This window comes from Acinonyx jubatus, chromosome B2 (genome assembly GCF_027475565.1).
Source record: "Acinonyx jubatus isolate Ajub_Pintada_27869175 chromosome B2, VMU_Ajub_asm_v1.0, whole genome shotgun sequence".
In the NCBI taxonomy this organism is placed as follows: domain Eukaryota; kingdom Metazoa; phylum Chordata; class Mammalia; order Carnivora; family Felidae; genus Acinonyx; species Acinonyx jubatus.
In genome coordinates this window covers 137972975-137995620 of record NC_069385.1, presented here as the reverse complement: position 1 = coordinate 137995620, position 22646 = coordinate 137972975, and the positions used below count along the sequence as shown (strand labels likewise).

The following is a 22646-nucleotide window of genomic DNA, read 5'->3' as shown; positions in this document are numbered from 1 at the left end:
ATGCTAACGGGCTACTCCTCCAGATCACCGGGAAATACCAGTACTAAACGAAAACATAGCTATGATACAAAGGATACAAACTTTTTATCTTTTATTTCTCTTCTCTTTTTTTCAGGATAAATGTGGAATCACATATTTAAAAAATCCACTTAAAATACTTGCTTGGCACATATTCACAATAGTTACTTAGCAGAATATTTTCTTGATGTCTTGATTTCTAAACGTCCTCAGGGGAAAAAAAAAACACTTAAAAAAAAAATACTTTAAAGAAGGCATTCATTTTACATTAGGGCCAGAATTCTTTTATTGCATTATGTTATCTGTCATATGCCCCCTCACAAGAGAACTTAGCAGTGCTAATCATGGCCAAATCTCTCAAGAAAATTCAGCAACCCCAGCGACGTGGTGACATTTTCTGGGCATGGACTTAGGCAACACTTGGGAGTTTGGCTTTGTTTGCTTTTCCTTTACAATTTCCAGACCTGCCACCCGTACTACCTAAATTACCCAAGGCATGCTCTGAGATCAAAGTCACAAAACGGTTTTGTCTGGCATTTTAAAATACTGGACAATAACTCTACACCATGTAGTTATTATGGTAAAACACAACAGAAGCAACCAGGATTAAATCATTCCAGTTAAAAAAAAAAAAAACAAAAAACGTTTAAGGGGCGCCTGGGTGGCTCAGTCGGTTGAGCGTCCGACTTCAGCTCAGGTCATGATCTCGCAGTTGATGAGTTTGAGCACCGAGTTGGGCTCTGTGCTGACAGCTCAGAGCCTGGAGCCTGCCTTGGATTCTGTGTCTCCCTCTCTCTTTGCCCCTCCCCCGCTCATGGTCCGTCTCTCTCTGTCTCAAAAATAAACATCAAAAAAAAAAAACAAACCTTTAAGATATTTGTATACGTGTATCTATGTCTGTATCTCTCTCTCTCTATATATATCCAGGTAAAATAAAAACAAATTCAGCTGTTGGATTTGAAGGTTTTCTTGTCTTTCTCTGGATGGTTCCTGGGGGATTAATTTGGAAAAACCCAAAGGAGTGTTTAGAAAGACAATATTTTCTCATGAGATAGACCTCACGTTAGCCAAACCAAGTTACCCACAGAGACTGGCTAGACGTTCACCACACCTGAGGATACGTTCTTCCCAGCATACAGGTTGATGACATTTCCCAGCATCCCTTGCAACTAGGAATGGCCGCAGAACTGAATGAAGGTGGAGGTGATATATGCCACTTCCAGGCCTGGCCCATCAAACCTTCCCAGGAATGATCCAGCCTTCTCGTTCCCAATTCAATGGCTGAGGATGTAGAGGAGGTGGGACAAGATGAAAAAAGCCTGGTTCCCTGAATGACCTTGACTGTCAGCCAAACCCACCAGAGCAGACCTTACTGAGCAAGGAGAAAATGTCTACTATGGTATGCCTCTGAGATCTGGGGACTATTTCCTAAAGCAGTTGGATGCCCCTAACACTGAATTCTTCTATTCAGTCACCTAACACTCCCATGCTTTTTCTCATTTAATCCTCACATTAGCTCTCTGAGGTAGGGACTATTATCCCCACTTTATTTTTTGTTGTTGTTGTTTTTTAAGTAGGTTCCACACCCAATGTGGGGCTCAAACTCATGGCCCCCAGATTGAGAGTCACATGCTCTCCTGACTGAGCCAGCCAGGTGACCCTCCCATTTTAAAGATAAGGAAACATGGGCTGAGTTTAACTGTCTTTCCCCAGGTGGGCAACTTACACGAGTTGGTTTGGTTAGAATGGCTCACTGTAAATGTACTGGGGACTTTACCAGATTAATTTGCCAGTGGTCACTCAGAAAAAGAGAGAAGATTCTCCAATTTAAGGAGACTCTGATAAATTTGTTTTTCTTGCATTTGGATTTGCAGAGCCAATGAGTAGATCCAAGTCCAAAGTTTCTATTCCTGATGACCCTCACAAATTAGTATGTTTTATAAAAGTCTCAAGTATATTTATGCCTAGTAGTAATCTCGATCTATCATACACCAAGCAATTACGTAAAGTCCTAAGGTTACTGCCATTAAGCTTTCTTGATTAGTTTAAGATGAACAAATTATTAATAAACTCTAATGCTCCATGCAAAATCTGTTAAATGGGTACTTTGAGGAGACCACTGTGCGGGGGCATGTGCATTCACTCATAGATGGAGGGATGGCCACCTCTCATCTCCCTCCTCTTCTAATTTCCAGACTATGTGAGCAATGAAAGGACAATCAGTTTTAGAGTCCTGCTCAATACACAGGACGGTATTATTTCCTTTTAAAGTGCAAGTCCAGATAGAGACAGAAAAGAAGAGCGAGTAGAAGAAACTTTTCTCTCTCTCTCTCTTCTGGAAGAACAAAAAACCCAGACTTCCTGGTCTTTTCAATAGAATAAAATCCACAGTGGCAGTGACCATAAATCATCTTCCCTGAACTTGGAATTTAGGATTAATATTTTTTCTCCATGTACTGGTGCACATTAATTCTATTTGAACACACACATACATGTGCACATGTGCATATGTGTATGCACACACGCACGCACACACACACACACACACACTTCATTTCACTGTCAGGTCTTGGCAGCATGAGAAATGTTGGAGAAGATATGGAAAGTATATGTGGGGGGGAACAAGAATGCCTACTGTAATTGCCCACGGCAGGTGCAATTCACCATGCTGAAGCTTCCTCTCTGCTCCTGCAAATTAACTGGGGCTTGAGGTAGTGGGCCTGGAGGGAAACCTCTTGGGAACCCCGTGGTGACAGCCTTCCTTGGGGGTGATGCCCATACCTGGCTTCAGAAGCACTGGTCTACTGGAGATTACATTTTCAGCACAGGGCAGAGTTTTGGGGTCTCCTAGGATGGAGATGATTAAAGATCAGGTTTCACATCTCTCCCAGGTGATGTGAGATATTTCAATGCCAAAAAACACGTGTTTCACCTCTCCCTATTTAAGCGAACATTTCCTACATTTTATTTTACTTTTTTTAATGTTTATTTTATTTTTGAGAGACAGCGAGCAAGAGCAGGGGAGGGGCAGAGAGAGAGGGAGAGAGAGAATCCCAAGCAGACTCTGCATTATCAGTGCAGAGCCTGATGCGGGGCTCGAACTCATGAACTGTGAGATCATGACCTGACCTGAAATCCAGAGTCAGATGCTTAACAGACTAGCCACCCAGGCGCCCCTACAGTTGTATTCTGACATGAAACTCCTATAAATGATGTGCAGGGTGGCTCTTCTTGTATGCAGTATCTGTGAAAAGGACTCTGCATGGTGAGAGGGGTTCCAAAGGGAACAGGGCCCAAGCCTAGGTCCGGTGCCCAGGTCATTAACATGTCACTGAACTTCATTTTTCATGCTGATGGGTTAGAAATAACTCATTTTCCCTGTAACCGCCTGTTGTAAAAATAAATGCATAGTTGAGTGTTCCAAGTTGCCTTGAAAAATTCTGCACTTATGGAACGGGAGCTTGGTCATTTTCCATGTGAGAATCCTTTCCTCAACTGGGAAAAGCCAAGCTTGATAAATTGTCACTCCAATTCCTAGACAAAAATACTGTAAGGACTAGGCCATTCTTCCGCCTAAAGATTATTTTTGTAAATTACAACAAGGAGAGAGAAGAAAAGCATGAGATGTTCTGCCCATGTTTTAGAACTTGTTCTGTATCACGAGTGTGGGAATAGGTCAATGAGAGGAAGGCTTTCAAAGTGCGAGATGTGATGAGCCATCACATTAGTCCTTCATGAAATCAGTTCAGTAGGTCCACAGAAGGGACTAGACGAAAAATATGAGAATGTGGTATACCTGGTAAGCATTACTGTGGTTTTGTAGAACTGGGTGGTGAAACAAGATATACTTTTTTTATGGGTCAACAGTTGAAGAAAGTTTTGGAAGCCTTTATGTTGGAGAATATAAGAAACCCGTTTTTTACTCCAAAGTAAGAGAGGAAAGTTTGAAAATGGATGTCATCATTGTCAACTGGGGCTGCAGACACACCTCTTACCCTGCTTCTCCCAGACAGAAGGAGGAGTGAGTGTGGATGGATGAGGGTGCAGGTAGGGAAGAGAAAGCAAATGGTAGGGAGGCATCATGCTTTGGTTTGTGGCTCACAGTCTTATATAAGAACCTGATTAATTATTTTAAAGTTTGGCAAGAAGAAGGGAATGGAGGCAATCTCTATTAGTTTTCTATGGCTGCATAACAAATTACTACAAAGTCAGTGGCTTAAAACAACATCCGTGTATCACCTCACAGTGTCTTCAAGTCAGAAATCTAGGCAAGGTCAAGCCAGATTCTCTGATCAGGGTGTCAGGGCTGAATCAAGGTGTCAGCAGTGTTCCATCTTCAGCTTGGGGTCCCCTCCAGGGCTCACATGGGTTGTTGGAGAGATTGATCCCTGTTTCACTGCTGGCCATTGGCAGGGGTCCCTCTCAGCATCTAGAGGCTGCCCCTCTGACAACTTGGTAGCTCAGGTCTTTATAGCCAGCAGGAGAGTCTCTCTCCAGCCACCAGGACGGTCTTGGGTGACATAACAATCGCAGGAGTGATGTCCCATCTCCCTGCTCATAACTTAATCAAAGTAATGCTATCCCACATCTTCACAGATGCCACCTACATTCTAGAGGAGGAGATTATACTGGGAGTGTCCATTAGACAGTGGGGATCTTAAGGCCATCTTGGAATTCTGCATACCACAGCCTCCTGGTAGTTACAATCCACATAAAGCAACAACCATCAAGCATCTCGAACAGCCTAAAAGAAATGTGCACGTCTGCATTTTCCAACCTGGTGTGTCAGCCTTCTGCAGGACATCAATACATGTCCCTCTTCAAAAAGCCTCCACGGTCAGGGCGCCTGGGTAGCTCAGGCAGTTAAGCATCTGACTTCAGCTCAGGTCATGACCTCAGTTTATGGATTTGAGCCCCACATCGGGCTGTCAGTGCAGAGCCCGTTTCAGATCCTCCCTCCCCCTCTCTGTCTGCCTCTCCCCCACTCATGCTCTCTCAAAAATAAATAAACATTAAAAAAAAAAAAGAGCCTCCACGGTCAATTTAGTTTGGGAAAATGTGGGTTTAATAACATTTAACATATTTCTTTACTGAACAGAATATGGGATTTCCCCAAACATCTTTAACCCTGAAAATATTTTTCGGGTTTGTGCTAACTCAATTCACCACATTATTAACATTAATATGGCTGTAATACTACTATTATACTAGAAAGAGTTGTATTATTGTTCCTGTATTATCGTTTTATTCCCTCTGTGATGCCTTTCCTGATCACCTTTGTCTATGAGATCCTTCTTCTCTAGATTTTGGTAACACTAATGGTTTACCTTGCTTGATTGGCAGTTTGCTTGAGAAATATAAATTACTTGAGATATATAGAGTTGAGAAATATAAAATTGAGAAATATAAAATACTTGTCGATGGTCACCCCCTACTAAATTTAGTCTCTTTGAAGGCCAGAACTCTGGCTTAAGGCCCCAGTGTAGAACATTGGAGACAGCTGTGCAGTGGGAAGCATGGTGGCTGAGATTTCTGGGGACCCGAGTTATCTGGGGGTAATTTATCAGCTTAGGGACTAATGAGCAAACCTGTTACCCTCTCTCTGAACCTCTCCTGGATCCCCTTTAAACTGAAAGTGTTGCAAGAGATGATCTCTGAGGTCGTTTCGCACTGAATAATCTGTATCTGCCTGTCTCCAAGCCCTGCCCCATCACATGGGTATCTTTATGGTGCCTGGCCCACGGTATGCACTTCAAAAAAATATGTTTGTTGACTGAATACTTTTGAACTTACATTGTTGTGGGTTCCTGTATTTTATCAGTGCTCTTCTGTGTTCTAGGATGTTGCTAGCTTCCAGCTGGCCGGGATGCTTACCTGGTCTTGTGCATCTAGCTTATACTACCCTCAGGCCGCAACTGACCTAATGTAGCTTTGACCTTGTGCTATGCTTCTGTAACATAGGTGGTCTTCTTCATTAACGGGGATGGAAGGCAACCCCCTGGGAGGTGCACCTGTCATAAAATATCTTCTTTCCCAATGCCTGAATCTCCTGTTAAAGATTCATTCTCTACCCTTTTCTCTTGGAGCTCTATTACAACTCTAAAGAAATAAATACAGGAGTTATTATTTAGTAACTCATTCAGTAAGAAGTAAGCTGCTTTGTAATAGGCATGTAGTGGGCAAGAAAGAAACCTCTGCTGTTGTGAGCCCCTAGGATGTTGGAGATGTTTGTTACGGCAGCATAACACCATCTGCTTCGATGCAGAAATGTCAGGAGGAAAGCACAGGGGGTTGACAATTGATTGCTAAGGGATTTTGTGCTTGTGGGGATTTTAGGTGGTGACATCTAATGCTGCACACAGTTTATTAGCAACAGACCAACAGCATTAGCGTCACCAGGAGCTGACTAGAAATGCAGACTCTCGGGCCCTGCCCCAGACCTACTGAACCAGACTTTGTACCTCCAGGTGATTCAAGTGAAGATTAAAGTTTTGAGAATCAGTGGCCTAGAGGCAACTGGAAATGAGAGTCTGAAGCACCTGAAATAAATTTGAGCTAGAGGTGTAACTGGGTGCAACCCACATTCCACAGGTTCGTAAGTGTGGTCGGTCCCTGGACCAGCAGTATCACCATCACAAAAAACCGTTTTTTGTTTTTTGTTTGTTTTTGAGAGATAGGGCCTGAGTGGGGGTGCAGCAGAGGGAGAGGGAGAGGGAGAGGGAGAGGGAGAGGGAGAGGGAGAGGGAGAGGGAGAGGGAGAGGGAGAGGGAGAGAGAGAGAGAGAGAGAGAGAATATCTCAAGTAGGCTCCAAGCTGTCAGTGCAGAACTCGACACAGGGCTTGATCGGAGATCAAGAGTCAGACGCTTAACCACCCAGGTGCCCCACGTAGGAACTTTATTTCAGAAATGCAGATTCTTGGGCCTCAACCAAGATCTACTGACTCAGAAACTGTAAAAGGGGCCCAGAAACCAGTGTTTTAACAACCCTGGATATGAGTCTCATACACACCGAAGTTTGGGAGCCTCTGTCACATACCAGTGAGTTGAAATAACAGGAGTTACTACTCTCCTGAACGAAGGGGATGGTTATCACATTGTCCCCATGAGAAAATACCACCTGTTTCGTGGTCACTTTCTTTATACTGTATCTTCTAGAAGGTACACGGGGACAATCAAGGCCTGGCTGTGGACTCTTTTTACCATGGTGATGACCTCTCAAATCTGCTTTTCTATCTGGTGGACGTACTAGGACAAAGCTGTGGGTAAAGAAGCAGGGTACAGAAAGGGAGGGGACATCAAACAACTGCTTTGCCTTGTGCCTCCTTGATCCTGCTGGGCCTGATTGCACTTGAAGTGCTGTGATGAGTGCTACAGAAAACACTTCCTGGGAGGGAGTCCCCTGGAACAGATCCAGGCCTCCCCCCTTTTACCAAGAATGCGACAGAGGGGCGTGTGGGTGGCTCAGTCGGTTGAGTGTCCAACTTCGACTCAGGTCATGATCTCATGGTTCGTGAGTTTGAGCCCTGTGTCGGGCTCTGTGCTGACAGCTCAGAGCCTGGAGGCTGCTTCGGATACTGTGTCTCCTCTCTCTCTCTCTGCCCCTCCTTGCTCACGCTCTTTCTCTCTCAAAAATAAATAAAAACATGATAATAGTAACAAAAAAGAATGTAGTAGAGTAAGAACGGGAACCCCAGCTGTCATTCCCAATGGTCTGCACAGCCACATGCTAACCCATACGCATCCCTGACTGCAGCTCACTTTGGGATGCCATGGTTCTACAGCACTCATTCATTCCTTAACTTGTTCCTTAACTCGTTCACTTTGTGCAGTATTTAACGGGTGACTTTTATGTGCAAGGCCCACAAGGCCCATGGAGAGGTCTCTTGTGTTTAGAAAAGGGACTGGGGGGAAGGCGGCACCAGCCAGGAAGGTCATGGCTCTTCCCTGCACCTGAGACTCCCAGGGATGCACCAAACTGGCCTCTCCTCCTACTTCAATCACAGAAAAGCCGGGCTAAGGCCGCATCTAGAATGCAGCGCACTGTGATCTTCTAGTTTCACTGTTCCCTTTTGCAAAGGAGGGGGTGGGAAAGCAGGGATTGAGGAGGCCAGGGAGGAAAATGCATCCACAGCAGAACACACAGTATCTCCATCCTTAGAAAGCTGCCTGCCTAGGGCTGTGCGCTAACTCCCCATTTCACAGGAGGGGAGTGATACAGCCATCCATGGTGGGGCAGTGGGGATGGCTGGCCACTCTGGCTGCAAGTTCAAATCATCTGATAAGCCCATAAAATTCTCAAGGCCAAGACCAGTCCTTGAACCACTTAAACCAGACCTTCTCAAAGAGAGATCCAGGCGCCGGTATTTAAAAAAAAAAATGTCCTGGGTGATGCCACTGCACAGGTGGGGCTGGGAACCGCTGTTCCAGGGAGGGTTGGGGGTCTTGCCCCTTTATGGAGCTGAGAGCTTCCTCCCCTGAAAGTCAAAGTCCCAGTTTCTCAGGATTCTCAGCAAAACTTTTTCAATTTCAAGAGTTTGTTTTAGAGTTCAAAGGGAGCTATTCAATTTAAGCTATTGTATTAAAATGACCATCCAATTATCTTCTATATTTTTAATTTTTTTATTTTATTTTGTGAGAGAAAGAGCATGGGTGTGCATGAGGGAGGGGCAGATGGGGGGAGAGAGAGAGAAAGAGAGAGAAAGAGAGGAGAGAGAGAGAGAGAGAGAGAGAGAGAGAGAGAGACGCTGACAGGGCTTGATCCTACCACTCTGGGATCATGACATGAGCCGTAATCAAGAGTCGGATGCTCAACCTACTGAGCCACCCAGGTGTCCCTTTTATATTTATATGGTCGTCACCAAACCTCTGATGCAGAATATTTAGTGAAAAGAACAATTCTTATTTTTTTCTTGTTTAACAATGTATGCTGGTCATAGATCTATTTTTGTTTTATTGTGTTTTTTTTTTTTTTTTTTTGAGAGAGGGCACAATGAGCAAAGGGCAGAAAGAGAGAGAGAGAGAATCCCAGGAGGGGCAGAGGGAGAAAGATAAATGGAGGAGGGGAGAGATAGAGACAGAGAAGTGGGGCTCACCCGATTCGGGGCTGGAGCTCACCTGGTGTGGGACTTGAACTCACAAACCGTGAGATCACGACCTGAGCCAAAGTCAGATGCTTAAAGACTGTAGATCTATTTTTAATGAATAATTTCATTCACTACACAATCAATATGGCCAGAACATTGTTATTACGAATCCTTGGTAGAGAGCACGATGTTATTTACATGAGACAATGTCTGTGGTTTGGGCGGGGTGGGGAGGCGGTGCTGGGTTTAGAATGTGGTAAATTCAAAATGGCCTGGGGATTGAGAAGGAGCCCTTCCAGCCATCACTTTGCTCTTAACATCCACTATTACGTTTTTTTAATTTTTAATATTTACTTATTTTTGAGAGGGAGAGCGAGAGAGTGCAAGCATGAGTGGGGAAGGGGCAGAGAGAGAGGAAGACACAGAATCTGAAGCAGGCTCCAGGCTCTGAGCTGTCAGCACAGAGCCCGAGCGTGGCTGGAACCTGTGAACTGTGAGATCATGACCTGAGCAGAAGTCGGATGCTTAACCAACTGAGCCACCCAGGCGCCCCACATCCACCATTATTTTTATATGAAAGTTTACTCTGGGCCTTATGTAGCAATGTGATGTTAGGTTAAAAGTTGTTAGAGACTGCACTGACATTCCCTAACTATCCACATACGCAATACATTTAAGAAGCGTTGACAGCCTATATCTATGCCAACTATGAAATCAAAGCTAATCGAATTCATACAGGCAATTTATAGATGATGATAGATGTGAACAGGTTTGATAACAAAGTAGCACAAAATACAGCTAAAAATCAGTGGTAAAGTCTTCCTTAGTTAATAAAACAGTTGTGAGGCTGGTAAAAAGAATAGGCCCTCTTTTATGGCTAATATTCCATGGTGCGTGTCTGTCTGTCTATCTATCTATCTAGTTATCTACCTGATCACATCTTCTTTTTTTAATGTTTATTCGTTTTTGAGAGAGAGAGAGAGAGAGAGACAGAGAGAGAGAGAGAGAGTGCAAGCTGGAGAGAGGCAGAGAGAGAGGGAGACCCAGAATCCGAAGCAGGCTCCAGGCTCTGAGCTTTCAGCACAGAGCCTGACGCGGGGCTAAAACTCACGAACCACGAGATCACGACCTGAGCCGAAGTCAGACGCTTAACCAACTGAGCCACCCAGGCGCCCCTGATCATGGTGAGACAGGGTAACTACATTTATCCGGGTGATGTGCAGAATTGTCAATTCACTATGTTATACACCTGAAACTAATATAACATTGTATGTGTCAACTACATTTCAATCAAAGAAAAAGAAGAGGCTACAGAAGACATAAAGAGATTGACCTTTTAACCTGGTGATGTCAATTGTAATAGTATGAATTTGGCCATGAAAAGATTATGAAGACAGAAGAAATGTTCCACGCCAGAGACAGACCTATATGCTACATGTCTCACTTTGGGGATGTCTCTCAGAGTAAATGGTTCTGCTGCCTCCTTGTTCTGTCTTACACTACCCATTCTCTAGGCCGCCTTGTCTCTCGATATACACTCTCACCTCTTGGGGTTGTTGGTACTGAGAGGCCATCAGAAGGAAAGCCCGCTGGGCCTGGAAAGCACTATGCACCATTTCCGCCTGGGAACAAAGAGAAAGAGGCAAGTTTAGATGTTTGAGCTTCAACACACAGTTACCATATAATCCAGCAATTCTACCCCTAGGTATAAACCTCCAAAATGAAAACATATGTCCCCATAAAAACTTGCTAATGAATGTTCACAGCAGCATTCTTCATGATAGCCAAGATGTAGAAACAACCAGAATGTTCATCAAGTGATGAATGGCTAAACGAAATGTGATATATCGGTACAATGGACATTACTCGGCATTAAAAAGAGATGAAATGCTGATACATGCTACAATGTGGGTGAACCTTAAAAACATGCTGAGCGAAGGAAGCCAGTCAGAAAGACCACATTTGTATGATTCCATTGATATGAAATGTCCAGAATAAGCAAATCTAGAGAGACAGAAAGGACATTCGCAGTTGCCCGGGGCTGTGGGAGAGAGGAATGGAGGTTTCTTTTGGGGGTGATGCTGGAATCGCATAGTGCTGATGGTTTCACAACTTGGGGAGTACAGTAAAAGCCAATGAACTGTTCACCCTGAAAGAGTGAATATTATTACGTGCCAATGACATCCCAATAAAGCTGTTAAAAAATGTCTGAGTCCCAAAGTACCATCGTTTTCAAAAGGTATCTCTCCCGTCCTCATTCACGGGGTGCCCAGACCTGTGTGTTCTATGCCTTCTAGTGGAAAGAAAGTTGTCCCTTAAGTCATTCCCATAAATATATGTTCCCCATGAGCCAGTGGCTTCTACAACTAACCATTAAGACATATTTGGAGGGGTCCTGGGTGGTTCAGTCGGGTAAGTGGCTGACTTCAGCTCAGGTCATGATCTCACGGTTCAAGGGTTCGAGCCCCGCATCGGGCTCCATGCTGACAGCTCAGAGCCTGGAGCCTGTTTCAGATTCTGTGTCTCCCTCTCTCTGCCCCTACCCTGCTTGTGCTGTTTCTCTCTCAATCTCTCTCTCAAAAATAAATAAACGTTTAAAAAAAAAGACACACCTGGAGATTTCAGTGCTATTAAGCAGTCGTGCAGGAGGGAATATCTTCAAATACATGGTTATCATATTCTTTTATCCTCACCCTCTAACTCATTCTTAATTATTAATTCTTTAATTTTTCAAATTTAAAAAGTCACATAAGAGTACCAACAAGAGGGGCGCCTGGGTGTCTCAGTTGGTTAAGCAACTGACTTCAGCTCAGGTCATGATCTCACAGTTTGTGAGTTTGAGCCTCGCGTCGGGCTCTGTGCTGACAGCTCAGAGACTGTAGCCTACTTCAGATTCTATGTCTCCCTCCCTCTCTACCCCTCCCCTGCTCACATTCTGTGTCTCTCCATCTCTCAATAATAAATAAACATTAAAAATTAAAAAAAAAATTTAAAAAAGAATACCAAGAAGAAAATCATTCCAAATACTTGTATCACCTACAAATGACCATTTTTGGCAGAATGTTTCTAGGTTTCAAGAAAATGCACTGATTTCAGAAGACAAAGTATAATGACTTAGAATAATTTTTAAATGCAAATAATTACAAATATTAAAGTTTAATAAAATGCCTCACGATCTAGAAATAATCTTTATTAACAACAGATGAACACCATTGTATCACCTTTTAAGATCTATATGCACAGACTTTTATGAGATGGGACCATACCCAAGGTACTATTTTTTAAGAAAAAAAGTATAAATTTTGATTATGGTTGAGCAGTAGACATGAAAGAGAAAGAATTGGTAAACTTAAAAGCTTCTGCACTGTTATAATTAGTATGTCCTAAATGATCATTCCAAGGTAAAAAAAAAAAAAAAAAAAAAAAAAAAATATATATATATATATATATATATATATATATATATATATATAACATTAAGAGATTGGAATAATTATGTATTTGCATTTTAAATTACCTGGTATAACTGACTGACTTCTTACTGATAAAGATGAGAATATAAAGTATGTTCCTACTTTTTTTCTATCTCTGGCTCCCTATATTTCCTATGTTTTTACTCATTTTTCTTTTGCTCTCGTTGTGACATACATATCCTATTTGTAACATTAATTCACAGACTTGAGGATCAGTTCCATGTTTAAACACACCTATGTTTCTCACCAGTCATTTTACCATGAATTCTCCAGATCTAGGTTATCTTGATAATTTTTTTGCTGGCCGAACCTAATTAGCTACTATTTTCTTCAAAAAAAGATCTCCAAGTTGCTTTTCGTTCTTCAAGTCTGGACACGTCTCCCTGTTGTCTTTATGTTTTCACAGAATCTTGGCTGAATATAACCTCCTTGGGTCGCTTTCTTCCTCCATTTTCAGATAGCATGGCACTAAATGTGGCAATGGAGAAATCCGAAGCCAGCTTGGTGTTTTTCTCTCTTGCAGAAAATTGGCTTTTTCTAGTTTGACACCTGGAGAGTTCTTTCTTCATCCTTGGGGTTTAACAGCGTAACCACAACGCGTTTGGGTCTTGAGTATTCTGTGTTATATCTGCTGGAGTAGGCTTGGCCCTTTACTTGTTTCTAGGAGAGTTTCCTTACATCATTCAAGACGCCTCTGTTCCATTTGTTAGAATCTCTGTTCAGGGACTCCATTCATCATCTTTAGATTATGAAATATTTGAGTGTCTTTGTATCTTCTAGATTCTCTCTGTCTTTAATTTCTTTGTCTTTCATCTGTATTTACTGTGATCATATGAAGTCTTTATTGTGAGTTAACAGATTTTTCAACAGGATCTCTTATATACATTCACAATTTAAATTTATATATCATTTCTGCGTGAATGTTGCTTTTGTTCTTGATTTATTAACAATTTTCCTTTGCATTTCACTCTTATTCTATCACCTCGTCTTTAAGCTATTTAAAACTGTTTATACTCTTATTAAGTTCTGAGAGTGTAAGTTATACTCTTATGAAGCCATTGTGAGGAATCTGTGTCTGTTCCTTACATTTCCTTTTCTTTGAGTGTGAGCCTGTGCTTTCCCTTTGCATGCTATGTTCCTGTCTGACACACTACCTCTAGCTGTCATGAAGGTGATTCCATGAGCCTTTTGCTACCATTTTGGGGGCTGGGTTATTTTCCCCTTCACTCAAGGGTTTGTGCTCTGTCAACTCTTTTAGAGCCTGATGGAATGGGACGAGAGGGACAGCTCAGTGAGGTGATGTCCAGTCTTTGAGAATTTGGGTGCTACTCATTCTTCTGAGAATAAGTTGAGTATCTTAAGCCATGATTTGCTCCACATTCCTGGGACATACACCATTCTGATGGAGTGGTCCCACAGATTTTAGATCATCCCTCCAATTCAGAACCCAGACATGAACCATCATCTACACAGGGAAGCAGCCCTATGGTTCCCTTTTCCCTTTTATTTTCTTCTCCTGATTTCATTTCCTTTAAGGTATGTTTTTAAGGGGGTGGAGAATAGGGGAAGAGCTATGAACCAAAAGCTGCTTAGCCATCAGTTACTGAAATGTATTGCTTTCGGTTATCGCTTTCTTGTTTACTTACTATTAGTGAATTTTTTTTGTTTTTTTTACCTCTTTTCTTTTTTCTTCTCTTGGCTCATCGTGGTTGTACAATTCTGATTCAGTTGTGTTTTTTTGGTCACAGGTTGTATCTTTTAACTTTCTGATTTCACCTTTCATCTCTTCTTTGTTAGTGTCACATCTGGTTTGGGGCAGTTTCTATCTCTGTGTCACCAGGGATAACTCTTTCTTCTGGGATAAATAGGTAAGAACCAGTATAACACATTTAATACATTTTGAATAACAGATAGCTAGACCATTAGGATTAGGTTCACTTCATCCTGGTGTCAATATCAAACAATTTTCTGGGCTGGAGGGATAAATGTATCAACCAAATGGGAAATTACAACTTTTTTAATTGAAGAATAATTGACACACAATATTATATTAGTTTCAGGGGTACAATATAGTGATCCGATATTTATATATACTATGAAATGGTCACTACAATAATTCTAAGTTACCATCTGTCACTCTACAAATCTGTCACGATATTATTGACTATATTCCCTGTGCTGTAATTTATATCCCCATGTCTTACTTATTTTGTAGCTAGAGGACTGTCCTTCTTAATCCCCTTTACCACTTTCATCCCCTCTGGCAACCATCAGTTTGTTCTCTGAATCTATGAGTCCACTTCTGTTGTTTTGTTTGTTTTGTTTTTCAGATTCCATGTATGGGTGAAATCATGGCACTTGTCTTTCTCTGCCTTATTTATTTCACTTAGCATAAATACCCTGTAGGTCCATCCATGTTATTGTATATGGCAAGATTTCGTTATTTTTTATGGCTGAGTAACATTCTACCTCTTCTTTGTCCATTTATCTATCAATGGACATTTGGGGTGATTCCATATCTTGGCTATGGTAAACAATGTTGCGATGAACACAGGGGTGCATGTGTCTTTTAAAATTATTGTCTTCATTTTCTTTGGATAAACACCTAGATGTGAAATTGCTGGACCATAGGGTAGTTCAATTTTTAATTTTTTGAGGAACCACCATACTGTTTTCCACAGTGGTTGCACCAATTTACATTCCTACCAACAGTGCACAAGTGTTCCCTTTATTTCCATGCCCTCAACAACACTTGTTATATCTTGTCTTTTGGATAGCAGCCATTCTGACTGGTGTGAGGTGATATCTCACTGTGGTTTTGATTTGCATTTTCCTGATGGTTAGTAATGTTTAGCATCTTTTCATGTGCCTGTTGGATATCTGTATTTCTTTGGAAAGTGACTATCTAGGACCTCTGCTCATTTTTAAGTCAGATTGTTTTTTTTATTTATTTTAGGTTGTATGAGTTCTTTATACATTTTAGATATTAACCTCTTGTTTGATACATCATTTGTGAATATCTTCTCCCTTCAGTAGGTTGCCTTTTCATTTTACTGGTGGTTTCCTTCACTGCAAAACCTTTTTAGTTTGATATGGTCCCACTTGTTTATTTTTGCTTTTGTTGCTCTTGCCTGAGGAAACAAATCCAAAAAAAAAAAAAAATCCCATCTAGGAATTTTATGGTTTTAGGTCTTACATTTAAGCCTTTAATCCATTTTGAGCTAATTTTTGAATATGGTGTAAGGAAGTCATCCAGTTTCATTCTTTTGCATGTAGCTGTCCAGTTTTCCCAGGACAATTTGTTGAAGAGAGTATCTTTTCCCCATGGTATGTTCTTGCCTCCTTTGCCATAGATTAACTGACCATATTAGTGTGGGTTTATTTCTGGGCTCCCTCTACTGTTTTATTGATCTGTATGTCTGTTTTTGTGCCTGTATCGTCCTGTTTTGATTATGATAACTTTGTGGTATAGTTTGAAATCTGAAACTGTGATACCTCCATCTATGTTCTTTTTTTACCTCTACATTACTTTGGTTATTCGGGGTCTTTTGTGGTTCCTTAGGATTATTTGTTCTAGTTCTTTGAAAAATGTCATTGGTATTTTGATAGGAATTGCACTGAATCCACAGATTGTTTTACATAGTATGGACATTTTAACAATATTAATTCTTCCAATCCATGAACACAGCATAATTTCCCATTTATTTGTGTCATCTGCAATTCTTATAGTTTTCAGAGTACAGGTCTTTTACCTCCTTGTTTAAATTTATTCCTAGGTAATTTATTCTTTTTGATGTCATTGTAAATGGAATTCTTTTCTTAATTTCTTAATTTCTGTTACATCATCATTAGTGTATAGAAACAGATTTCTATATATTGATCTTGTATCCTGCAACTTTACTGAATTAATTTATTAGTGCTAATAGTTTTTTGGTGGAGTCTTTAAGGTTTTCTCTATATAAACTATGGACATGTCATCTGCAAATAGTGACAGTTTTACCTCTTCCTTTCCAATTTGGATGCCTTTTATTTCTTTTTCTTGCCTAATTGCTATGGCAGGATTTCCAATACTACATTCCATAAAGTGATGAGGGGGGTAGTGACTAGTTCTTGTCATTCTACTTCATTAGTATGTTTTGGCATCTGACAAATTTTTCCAAAATGTTTACTGAAATGAGCACCTTGATCTTGTTTCTAACTTTTCTCATCATTTCTCATTCAAGGAATTTTTTCTACCGAGGAAAAAAAAAGCTTCAGATCAAACCAAGATTTGTAGACCATTTACATTTAAAACAACAAATTCAATCATCATCAACATACCAGAGTAAGTTTCATGAATGTTTACATGAGGGTATATCCTCCATTTTGTAGTACACTCCATTTTGTAGATAGTACACTATCTCCTCTTCTATTTGTCCTGGTACCCTGATTTCTGGGATTATATTGCTCAAAATTTCAAATTTTGGATGTTCCTTAAGGAAGAATAGAGGATTTTCAATATTTATTGTCCTGGAGGCCATTATGACCTTATGAATGCAAAGTTATGAGTTGCATGAATGTTTATCCACATATCAAAGTGTGTATTTTCAGTGGTTCAGAAGGACTTTTGTCAGTCTCTAATGACCACATTTCCAAAATGAAAACTATGAAATATCGCTTTCCACAGCTTGGATATAAATAAAATACCTGCACTTCTCTCAGCCACAATAATATAGAGTATTGTCCTCATCTATGACAAGCCTTGCTGAGTTGACTGAACTATAGTTGCTGTGGAACAGTAATTCAGGATTGCCTAACTTCGGTAGTTGAACTGCTAGCTCAGAGGTGGCATTGACAATATTTTTGTAGTTATCTCAGGATGAACACTATCGTTAGTGTTTTTTACTTTCCCTACAAAGAATATTTAGCTGTTGGTAGTAGAGTAATTTTCTGGTGCTCTAATCAGAAAGGCGGCCAATTGTATTAATTAGAATCCTTCCCCACATGGCCTTCCACTCAACAAGAGAGGCGGAGTTGGAGTGGAGAATGGCTCAATACCTAGATACGCGCTTCAACTCTTTCACTTTGCTTATGAAGAGAAATCGTTCTGAGGATTCAGCTGTGCACTTCTCCCAGCTCCCTAAAACCCTGGGCGTAATTAGCAGACTATAAAGCACATTCATGTTTAACTCATCAGCCCATGTTTCAAGGGACTTTCATTCCACACTTGAGATACTGTGATCTACCTGCTTCTACTGGAACGTTCTGTGAGTCCCCTCAACCAGACAGCATCCTATTTAGGAGCAATTTTACTAAACCTGCTGAGTTCTGATAACTCAAAAGGGAGAATTTGGCTCACCCAGGCAGCTCAAAACATTGTGAAAGAAAATGCCAAACGTAGGGATTTTCAGTAACAACAAATAATTGCGGGTTTTTGCTGAGTTTGTCCATCACATGTGTGCAGGGCTCAGAGAGCCCCAATGACCTTTGTGGGTGTATATGTGCATCTATCTGTCTCTGAGCACGTGTGTGAAGAGAGGAAAGGGAGACTATTTAAGACTCAAGGCTATGCATTTGGTTTAAACTCAATCCACTATCACTTAGGTAAATGGGATTCTTGGATAGATGGAACTGTGGACCACTTTGTTTTTTGCCCTAGAAGCACACAGTAGGACAGAGTAGGAGAATGAATTTTGGTAATCAGTTTAAAGTAAACCTCAGGACTAGGAGATGCCAGCCAAATATGACTCATTTCCATCTAATCCCCTCAGGAGAGAACTGGCTCCCTGGGGAAGCCCAAGTGATCTCTAAATACTCATCAAATCTTTGCATTATTTCACAGGGAATGTTACAGGCTGAAAAATACCATGTGGATGAAAAAATGAACAGGTGCAACTGGGAGAAAGGGTGCAGGAAAAACATGGAGGAGACGAAAAAGTACCCAATCAGGGCATCTGTAATGAAGGGATTCCCAGGTCTTCTGAAACAGCATCAGCCTTCTTGAGAACCAGACAGTGAAGGGAAGGGGGTCCTCCTCTTCTAAGGTCAGGGGAAAGGGCATCTGTCTTTGGGTGCAATACGTGGACTCTGGAAAGGTCATGGTCAATGCCATCCCCACTGCCCTCCCTAATTAGTCTGCCAATGCCCTATATTTTATAATTAGAGATTTTGTATTTTTAGATTTTATTCCTTAGGGGCCTCTAATCAGGGGCCTTTAACCCTAAAGGAGAAGTTCCTTGAGTTTCAGCAAAGAGGGACCTGAGAGATAAAAGCAAGACAAAGAAAATGGGTTGATGAAAAGAGGTGACAGGATGACAAAAACAAATTTGACCACTTCGCAATTTTGCTTAAAATAAATTGAAAATGCCTAATTTTTTTTTAATTTTTTTTAACATTTATTTATTTTTGAAACAGAGAGAGACAGAGCATGAAAGGGGGAGGGTCAGAGAGAGAGGGAGATACAGAATCTGAAACAGGCTCCAGGCTCTGAGCGGTCAGCACAGAGCCCGGCGCGGGGCTCGAACTCACGGACCGCGAGATCATGACCTGAGCCGAAGTCGGCCGCTTAACCGACTGAACCACCCAGGCGCCCCTGAAGATGCCTAATTTTGTAACAACGAACGTAAGCACCAATTCTATAAAGTCAGATTATGAAAGGCATCTGGGTTGACATATTAAGAACCATAAAGAAAGCTTACACCAGTGCTTCTTAGCCGTAAGTGTGTATTATAGTCACCTAGAGGGTTTGTTAAAACAGAGTCCTATCCCCCAAGTTTCAGATTCAGTAGGTTTCCATGAACCTGAGAATTTACATTTCTAACAAATACTACTTGCTATATAATTGCTTATTAATTCTAAGAGGTCTTTTTTGTCAATTCTCTTGGATTTTCTTGATAGATAATGATCACATTATCTGCAATAAAGGGCAGTTTTATGTCTTCCTTGCCAATTTGTATACCTTTTAATTCCTTTTCTTGTCTAATTGCATTTCACAGACTTCCAGTCTGAGTTGAAAAGGAATGCCCAAAAGGGGAGATCTTTGCCTTGTACCTGATCTGAGTGGGAAAGCTCTGAGTTTCTCACCATTCATTAATTATGCTAGCTGTAGGTTTCTTGTAGATAGTCTTTATCAAGTTGAGAAAGTTCCCCTTTAGTCCTGGTTATTGAGAATTTTTATTACGAATGGGTATTGGATTTTACCAATGGCTTTTTCTGCACCTATTAATATGACCATGTGATTTTTCTTTTTTAGTCTGCTGATGGAACAGATTACATTAATTGATTTTTGAATGTTGAACCAGCCTTGCATACCTGGGAAAAATTCCACTTGACCATGGTGTATAATTCTTTCTATACTTTTTTGGATTCAATTGGCTAATATTTTTTTTTTTTTTGAGGATTTCTACATTTATGTTCAGGAGAGTTATAGGTCTATAGTTTTCTCTTCTTATAATACCTTTATCTTATTTTGGTATTAGGGTAATACTGGCCTCATAGAATGATTTAGGAAGTATTTTCTCTTTGGAAGAAGATTCGGAAGAGATTGTAGAAAACCGGTATAGTATCTTCCTTAAATGTTTAGTAGAGTTCACCAGTGAACCCACTGGGCTTGATGCTTTCTATTTTTGAAAGGTTATTAATTATTAATTGAATTTCTTTAATAGATATAGGCCTTTCAGATGATCTGTTTCTCCTTGTGTGAGTTTTGGTAGATGTGACAGATGAATCTTTCAACAAATTGGTCCATTTCATCTTGGTTATCAAATCTGTGGGCATGGAGTTGTTCACAGTATTCCTTTATTATACTTTTAGTTTCCATGGGATTTGTAGTGATATGCCCTCTTTTATTTCTGACATTAGTAATTTGTGTCCTCTCTTTTTTTTTTTTTTTTTTTACTTATTTAGCCTGGCTAGAGGCGTCTCAATTTTATTGATCATTTCAAAAAACCAGCTTTTAGTTTTGGTGATATTCTCTACTGATTTCCTGTTTTCAATTTCATTGATTTTTGTTCTAATTCTTATTATTTCTTTTCTTCTTTTTCTAGTTTCCTAAGGTGGAAGCTTAGATTATGTATTTCAGATCTTTCTTCTCCTCTAACATTCCCATTCAATACTATAAATTTCCCTCCTAGCACTGCTTTCACTGCATTCCCCAAATTTTGATCTTGTTTTCATTTTTATTTAGTTCAAAATATTTTTCAGTTGAGGTATAATCAACAGATAACACGGTATTAGTTTCAGGTTACAACATAATGATTCAGTATATGTGTATATTGTGAAATGATCACCACAATAAATCTAGTTAACATCCGAGTTCAAAACAATTTTTAACATCTTTGACTCGTGTCATTTAGAAACGTGTTGTTTAACATCCACACATTTGAGGATTTTCCAGTTATCTTTCTGTCATTAATTTCTAGTTTAATTCCACTGTGGTCTAAGAGCAGACAATGTATGAATTGATTTTTTTTTTTTTAATTTGGTAAGGTGTGTTTTGTGTTTCAGAATGTGGTCTTGGTGAATGTGACATGTGAGCTTCAGAAAAATGTGTATTCTGTTGTTGTTCGATAGTTCATAGGTGTCTGCCTATGATTGATGGAGTTGAGTTCAGCTACGTCCTTACTGATTTTCTGCCTGATAGACCCGTCCGTTTTTGAGGCAGGGGTGTTGACGTCTCCAACTGTCATAGTGGGGTAACGCTCTCATGGATGGTGGATTTGCTCTTCTATGAGTACAATGCTCTGTTGTTCAGAGCACACTGCTATTCACTGTTAAGAACTGTTAGGTCTTATGGGTAATTGACCCTTTTGTCATAATGCAATGCTCTTCTTTTCCCTGGTAACTTTCCTTACTTGGAAGTCTGCTCTGTCTGACATTAATCCAGCTACTCCTGCCTTCTTCTAATTAGTGTTAGCACGGTATATTTTCCACATCCATTTACTTTCAATCTATACGTGCGTTCATATTTAAAATGGGTTTCTTATAGAGAACATGTAGTTGGTTGTGTTTTTTGACCCACTCTGACAATCTCTATCTTCTCATTGGTGCATGTTGACCACTGACATTAAAATGATTACCGCTATAGTTGGATTATATCTACCATATTCATTACTATATTCTATTTGTTGCCTTATTTGTTCCTATTTTTGTCTTCCACTCTTTTTCTGCTTTTTGTGGTTTTAACTGAGCATTTTAGATGATTCTACTTTCTCTCCTTCCTTAGCATATCATACACTGGTGACCCAAGAATTCGCCACATACATTTAATCCAAGTCCACTTTCAAATAACATTATACCACTTCATAGTAGCATGAATACCTTACAATAACAAAATAATATATTTTTAAAAAGTTTTATATATTTATAAATAAAACATGAGTTTTATCAAAAAATAAAAATAAAGCATGAGTGGGGGAAGGGCAGAGAGAGAGAGAGAGAGAAAGAGAGAGAGAGAGAGAGAGAGAGAATCCCAAGCAGGCTCCACACTGCCAGCACAGAGCCTGATATAGGGCTTGAACCCATGAAGACACAGGAAATGATCTCAACCAAAACCAAGAGTCAGATGCTTAACTGACTGAACCACCCAGGTGACCCAATAACAAAATAATCTTAATCTCTTCATCTTGTCCTGTGTATCACTGCTGTCATTCATTTCACACACACACACACACACACACACACAATGAAAATAAATGAAAATAAATGAAAAATAAAAGTTTTTATTTTACCTTCACTTATTTCTTGCTTGATATTCTTCTTTATATAGATACAAGTTTCTGAGCTAATTATATTATTTTTCTCTGAAGAATTTGTTTTAACATTTCTTGCAAGGTAGGTCTACCAGCAACAAGTTCCCCTCAATTTTTGTCTGAGAAAGTATTTCTCCTTCACTTAAAAAAAATTTTTTTAACGTTTGTCTTTTGACAGAGAGAGACAGAGCGTGAGTAGGGGAGAAGAGGAGCAGAGAGAAAGGGAGTCACAGATTCCAAAGCAGGCTCCAGGCTCTGAGCTGTCAGCACAGAGCCCGATGAAGGGCTCAAACTCATGAACTGCAATATCATGACCTGAGCTGAAGTTGGACGCTTAACCAGC

The 22646-nt window shown here is 40.4% G+C and overlaps 1 protein-coding gene across 3 annotated transcripts in view; it reads right to left on the bottom strand.

Moving 5' to 3' along the window:
• CAP2 (cyclase associated actin cytoskeleton regulatory protein 2) overlaps positions 1-22646 on the bottom strand; it is a 150358-nt gene that overhangs the window by 78742 nt on the left and 48970 nt on the right. For 2 of the 3 annotated variants that reach the window (XM_027040362.2, XM_015071364.3), the window contains exon 4: positions 10647-10724. The exons of the other annotated variant lie outside the window; for it this stretch is intronic. In XM_027040362.2, coding sequence (XP_026896163.1) covers positions 10647-10724 — 78 coding nt within the window. The remainder of the gene's footprint in view (positions 1-10646; positions 10725-22646) is intronic. 3 annotated transcript variants of the gene reach the window in all.